The following is a 7,243-nucleotide window of genomic DNA, read 5'->3' as shown; positions in this document are numbered from 1 at the left end:
CCGTGTGGTTTAGTGTTCATCCCTCAAAAACTAGTCCACCAACCACCGCTGTGTGGTTTGGTTTGTTTGCCGAAAATTAGTTCATATGCCAAGATTATATTCTCGCGAATTTAATGTTCGTAAGGGGAAAAGTTCGGAAGATAAAGCATTCGTAAGGTATCAGTGGATATTGTATTGGCCTTTGAACTCATAAATGTCTCATTTTAATTACATGCAATATATGCAGTTTGTTGTTCATAAGAACTGACATACATTACAACTATGAAATTTGTGGTACAGCTTCCAACAAACACGACCACCGGGGGAATTTCTTGCTTTTGATCTCATGGTTGACGCCCCAACACAGGAAGCGACAGCAGACTTTAGCTTCGACCGACTTCAGTGTCTTCATCCTCTCGGAAAGGTGCTGCTCTACTACTCAAGAAACAGAGCGCAAGTGTTGGTTTGAGTCTTACCGTGGGAAATGTCACGATGTGAGCATGTCAACCTGATGCAAACCGGATATGCTTTTTTGTTTTGGGTATTTCCCATTTTCTTGGAAGGATGCTGTGTGAAAAACAATCAACATTACAAACCAGGTATTGTTTTGCAACCATAAGAATATGTTTGTTGTTGAAACCAAAGATGTCTTCTCTGTTAACGTCTCCAGGTCCTCAAACGGCAATGCCACGGCAACACTATAGAGTTGTGGAGGGTGAAATGTTTCTGATGCCATGCACCGACATCAAGGTGACATGGTACAAAATGAGAGGAGACAGAAGAGATGATGGACGATTTTATTTTGACTGTGGGAGCGAGTTTGTCATCGAAGCCAAACATTCAGGAAATTACACTTTGCTTACTGGGTAATACTGCTTATTTTGTGTGTGGTTTGATTACAGTGGTGGTTCTCAAACTTTAAATATTGATTTGACTTAAATATTTATATTTGAAAACAAACAATTTTAAAAGTAAAAATGCATATGTATATATGTCAAGATCAAACTGCTGTCACATTTTACCAGTGATTCGTTTCGCAATTTGCTGGAAGGACTCCGCGTATCACTACGGGTGGCATTTACCACACTTTTAGAGTCACTTTATTAGTGGAAACAATGTATACGACAAAGAAAGTTGAATTGCTATTATTTTTGATGAAGTCGTGGTGCCATTCTGGGAGCAACATGATTTACAAATGTAAACAAAAACATGCATGGCATGTTAATGGAATTGTCCCTGGGTGTGATTGTGAGCTTAAATGCCTGTTTGTCCATCTATGCATGCCCTGCGATTGCCTGGGAACCAGTTCAGGGTACCCCCGCCGACGACCCGATGACAGCTGGGATAGGCTCCAGCACACTCGCAATCCTTGTAAGGATAAGCAGATGGAGATCAGCAGTGTTGTGTGCTTCTCCATAGTTTCACATTTGTGACGTCAGTCATACAATTGTATTTCTCAACACACGTGTTACTTCAGTAACGCATTTATAGATTTTCGTTTTACATTTGTGACTGTTAATTCTTGTAACGTTTTCCCAATGCCCCCCCCCCCCGCCAAAAAAAATAATGTGTTTTATCTTTTTCTCAACATTTCCTATTGAACTTCCCATGAAATACCTATTTGGGATGTCTGTGCTGTCGAACGGCAGCAAAATGTTTCTCTTTCTCCAGGTGGTGGACAAGCAGCACCTGCCATGTTACATAGCTGAGGTTGGGCATGTCACACTGCGAGCTGGCCGAGGAGGAAACATCCCCTGCCCCGGTTTCAACTGTGCAGAGAGCACAGGTGTCACATGGTACAAGGTGAGGTGAGGCATAGACAGACAATATGCTGCATTCGAAAATCTTCATAAGAATAGAAGAATTTGGGGTTGCTTTTTACTCAGGGCGACAGAAGGGTGTCGAAAAAACATCGGGATCTCTGCGTGAAGAATGGCCGATTACATCTCTGCACAGTTAGCCAATACGACACAGGGCAATATTTTTGTGATAAACACTTTGTCGAACAAGGAGTAGAATGGACTTTCAGGAGGCCTGTTACCGTAACAGCCATACGTAAGTGACCACACGAGTGTGTGTGTGTGTGTGTGTGTGTGTGTGTGTGTGTGTGTGTGTGTTCGTGCGTGCGTGTGTGGGTGTGTTCGTGCGCGCGTGTGTGTGTGTGCGCGTGTTTGTGTTAAAATTAGTATACGCTTTACGTTTGTATTTTTATTGGTTATATCCTGTTCGTTTCACCCCTTGTCATTAAGGTGGATAGAGACGAAGCCCTTGACGAATGCTTTATACCTCTAAAATTTTACTATAATTGCCACAAAATAGTGACCAAGCCCTACTTTAGTCTAAACGAGCCTCCTCAAGTCACTTCAACATTCTGCCGTGGCACCAAGATGAAAGATGGTGGGAAAGCAGTACGTTTGCCAAAATATAGCTCATCTATTCACTTTGACAGACAGTAGTTCCTTGTTACCATGATGCCACAATATGGTGGCAAAGCAGGACTTTTGTCTAAATTGAGCCCCTTAACTCACTCCAATATGATTCAGTTGCAGCAAAATGGTCCGAGTTGGCACAAAAAATACATTTGTATGAAGAAAACTTCTCAATTGACTTCCAACACCCCAGTGACCGATATGAGGGGATAGCACTGCTTTGTTCAAATAAGACTTTTCAACTCACAAAAACATGTTTTTTTTTACTACGGTACCTATATATTTCACAAGATGGTTCCCAAGTACTGTAATCCTTAAATTTCTTGAGCAACAAAAACCTTGACTGATATTTTCCGCAAATAACACAGGAGCGCTTAGAGAAATTGATGATCTGAATCTGCTTTGAATACGTAGGGGTGTACTGTACGTGTTTTCCCCCCTATCCGTATCCAGTCATTATAATCCGGTAACATTCGAACGTTACCTCTTTGCTTTCTTTAAAAAATATACAATGAAAAATCAATGAGCACACTTTCTTTCATCAGCTTTTGAAGAAGTGGGTGCTTCTCCAAGGATCACATTACCAGACAACAGCACAGCACAGGAAGTCGAGTTCGGTAAACACTGCGCAACCAAATGAAATCATCTTTTAGTTTGTGCTTTTGCTACCTTAGCCTTCATGGAGACTGTGTTGACTTAATGCAACTCTTGAAACTGTAAAATTACAGAGTACTTCATTTTCACTGTTAGGATGAATTGTTTCAAACTAATGACATGTAAAGCCGTAATGATTCTTATTCATCATCTCTTCCCCCATTTTAGGGAAGCCGCACACTCTGACATGTCTGGTACATTTTCCTTTTGAACTAAACTTTTCACCACAAGTGCGGTGGTACATGAACTACAGAGGCAATGTGGAGAACAGAACCCTGCTACGCACAAAAAAACAGCAGTGAGTCACTGTCACATATTTGTTCATTTCTGGTAACAAAAGGAATTCTTTTATTTGGAAACATAAGTGAATGTGCATTTTCTTCGATCCCAGGCAGGAAAAAGTGACATTTAAAGAGTTCATGATCACACACAGTGCTATCATACAGGAGGTGACGGCTCTTCATCTCAATCACACGTACACTTGCATGGCCTCAAACTCTGTTGGCAACAGCAGCACCACGGTCAAGCTCAGGAGGAAAAATAAAAGTAGGCTTATTTTATTTTATTGATGTACAAAAGAGTTATCACCTAATTGATTGTCTCATTACTCTGACTTTATTAATTGTGATTTACGTTTTATGCTTAGCCGTATGCGCTGGACCTTGTTACAGCTGTGGTTGTTGAAAAATGTTGAGTATGTTTTCTCACTCCTGTTCATTTGAGAAGCTTGAAGAGCCTTTGGTTGAGGGTTATTATTTTTCTCTCGGTGTGGATCATGACAGAGAAGGTCTGGGGTTTTAGTTCAAGTCAAGCTACCCCTAAAATGCCAAATACTGTATTTTTTTGTTGCTCCAGTATTGCACTTTTGTTACACAACCTACAATATAACCAGTATATTTCATTTGTAGAGAAATGGCCATCACTCATTGGTTATCCAATTGCATCATTGCTGGTTGTTGCTGGAGTGGGCTTTGTTTTGCACGTAAAATGGTTGGAACTCCAACTAATCTACAAATCACGCTTTCAAACTGGAAACGTTGATGAAGGTAAGAATGTATTGCGCACATATGTTACGGCAGACCAATTGGTAAACAGTATGTCAATGGCAAACCCACGATGCATGCAGACATTCATCGTCACAGGATGTGGTTTCAGGACAACTGAACATTTGACACGGAAACTTGAATTCTCAAAACGGTCTAAAGTAAATCACTTCACCTCAAAAACACATAATTATAGAATAGATGAGTAGTAATGCTTACTTTTTTTTTCCAAATTCTGATATATATATATATATATATATATATATATATATATATATATATATATATATATATATATATATATATATATATATATATATAATATAATGTCTCAGACAATGGGGAACAGAGGATGAGGTGCTGGAAGAGGGACAATCATGGGAGGAAAAGCCCCTACACGAGATGTACCACCGAACCATAACAGAAGTGGCTGATCTCAAGAAGTCCTATCAGTGGCTAGAGAGGGCTGGCCTAAAGGACAGCACAGAGGCACTCATCCTGGCTGCCCAAGAGCAGGCCCTGAACACCAGAGCCATAGAGACAGGGATATACCACACCAGGAAAGACCCAAGGTGTAGGTTGTGCAAAGAGGGACCTGAGACAATCCAACACATAACTGCAGGGTGTAAGATGCTGGCAGGGAAAGCCTACATGAGCGCCATAACCAGGTGGCTGGCATAGTCTACCGAAACATCTGTGCGAGAGTATAGATTGGAAACCCCAAGGTCAAGATGGGAAACACCTCCCAAGGTAGTAGAGAATGACCGAGCAAAGATCCTGTGGGACTTCCAGATACAGACTGACAAGATGGTAATGGCCAACCAACCAGATATCGTGGTCATAGATAAAGGGCAAAAGAAAGCCGTTGTTGTGGATGTAGCGGTCCCGAGTGACGGAAACATCAGAAAGAAGGAACATGAGAAAATCGAGAAATACCAAGGGCTCAGAGAGGAGCTGGAGAGAGCCTGGAAGGTAAAGGTGACAGTGGTGCCTGTCGTGGTCGGAGCACTCGGGGCAGTGACCCCCAAACTCGACGACTGGTTGCAACAGATCCCGGGAACAACATCGGATATCTCGGTCCAGAAAAGCGCAGTGCTGGGAACAGCACAGATACTGTGCAGAACCCTCAAGCTTCCTGGCCTCTGTTAGAGGACCCGAGCTAAAATGGTGGACAGACACCACCCATGAGGGGTGAGACGAGGATTTAAATATATATATATATATATATATATATATATATATATATATATATATATATATATATATATATATATATATATTTGCCGTATTGTTTGAGAGTCCGTTCACCGGAGATTTTCAATCGGTCTTGAGAACCGTCTGTGTGTCTATCACATGTGCCAGCATAAACATAAACCCTTGCCTTTCAAGGATCAAGGGGTAATCTTGAGTGAAAAGACTAAAATAGCCAAAGAATGATCAGACTGTACATGTCGAAGATAAACATTTAGGAGTAAGTCAGCAGCTGTGAAGTGAAATATATTTCAAATCTCGCATTTTATGTCTCCCCCCCACGGCTATCGATCAGATGAGAAAGAGTTTGATGTGTTCTTATCTTACGTGTGGACCACTCCGCCTGAGCAGGCAAGTTTGACTCTCTCGACAGTAGGGCCAAAATTGGATGGTATGTGGGACACATTTTCAGGTCAACTGTGGTTGGAAGAGGAGAATCTAAACAAAATATCTGTTTTGCAGATTATCCATCCACAGTCGAGCCATTCAACAGTGAGCATATTATCGTTGCTATGAGGCAACCCGAGCTGCTGATTCCCATGATTTTGGAAGACCTGTGGGGGTATCGCCTCTGTTTACTGGAGAGGGACATGCTTCCTGGTGGAGGTCAGAGGATCAACACATGCATGCAAGTGGGCTTGTGATTTCTACTGAAGTCTATTTTTGTTTGGCAGCCTTCACAAACGATGTGTTGAATGCAATCCGAAAAAGTCAAATCCTCATCTGCATTGTGTCTGCTGACTACTTGTCCGACAGCAATGCTGTGTTTGTTCTGGAATCGGCAATTCGGGCAAGTTTAAAAAATGGCACCTGTCACCTTGATTAATAACGGAAATTTGTGAACTTTTCAGTGATCTCCCACTCCTCTTAAACCAACCAAAATAACTCACACCCATGTGCCAAAGAAGGAATCCAATCATTCCTCAGTTACTACAGGCATTCCCCAGGTCTTCTTCCTTGACCCTATTATATTCATCGCTTACACCTTTCTAATTGGCTATATGTTTAGAAAATGTATTGTTACTTTCCACTGCATTGCACATGGCACCGAGACCTATGTTCCCGTCATTACCCACCTGGTAATAAGCAACCAGATGATGAATATTCTTGCCCGTGTGATAACGTACAGTGCGAGCATTTTTGGCATACAAGCTCCGCTGCAAAGAGTAACATAAAAAATTCATACACAAACTTGTGGTCGCAGAGCACTGCTGTAAAACACAGATACAAATTCTCACTCACCAGGTAACCACATGCTCACCTCAAAACACTCAAAAATCTCACTGCAATGACGTTTCATTCCCTGACTGTATACATTTGGGAGGAGGGGGAGAAATTGTCAAATGTTGACTTCATGATTGTAATTTTACGAATGGTGAATCCCACATTTTTGAAGCATGCAAAATCATGAATGCCATTCAATATATAACGGCAGTGTATGCAGGGAAAAATCAAACCGCTAACTGCACATTTGAGTTTTGCTGATTATTGAGGTTTTATTCATCACAGCAAAACCATTCATGACTAATTTTTTGTTTTTCAAGGTTTTGTTGCAGAGCTCCACTCTTAAAATTTTGCTGATACGCACTAGTAGAATTTCTACATGTTTCGTCGAGCCAGTTGCACCTCTGCCTACAGTGGTCCAAAGGGCATTGACGGTGCTTCCCAGTCTGGACTGGAATTTGGGACAATGTGAACGAGTTAACAGCAAATTCTGGCGGTTGCTAAGGAAGGCCTTACCAAAAAACAAAGTAAGACCTGTGACTGGAGTCATATCACATTTTGGAGACAATGAGCACAGAACAAGAGCAAGGAATGGTACTGTCTGATTCCACTCATTTTTAGTAGTCATCTGCCATTCGGGCATCAGTGTCGTAGTATCAGAGC

General features: G+C 41.5%; 1 protein-coding gene across 1 annotated transcript; it reads left to right on the top strand.

The window, feature by feature from the left end:
* The first annotated feature begins 429 nt into the window (after nucleotides 1-429).
* On the top strand, nucleotides 430-6,869 carry LOC148900505 (interleukin-18 receptor accessory protein-like). The gene is made up of 11 exons (XM_088992274.1): nucleotides 430-578; nucleotides 650-845; nucleotides 1,629-1,782; nucleotides 1,866-2,034; nucleotides 2,954-3,025; nucleotides 3,231-3,360; nucleotides 3,454-3,608; nucleotides 3,971-4,108; nucleotides 5,652-5,747; nucleotides 5,819-5,962; nucleotides 6,031-6,869. Exons 1-11 carry the CDS (start codon nucleotides 464-466, stop codon nucleotides 6,180-6,182), a joined length of 1,521 nt encoding a protein of 506 aa, XP_088848400.1. The 5' UTR covers nucleotides 430-463; the 3' UTR covers nucleotides 6,183-6,869.
* The last annotated feature ends 374 nt before the right edge of the window (nucleotides 6,870-7,243 follow it).

This window comes from Hippocampus bargibanti, linkage group LG03, assembly GCF_051943395.1.
Source record: "Hippocampus bargibanti isolate YZ-2025 linkage group LG03, ASM5194339v1, whole genome shotgun sequence".
Classification (NCBI taxonomy): Eukaryota; Metazoa; Chordata; class Actinopteri; order Syngnathiformes; family Syngnathidae; genus Hippocampus; species Hippocampus bargibanti.
This window is presented reverse-complemented; position numbering and strand designations above follow the sequence as displayed.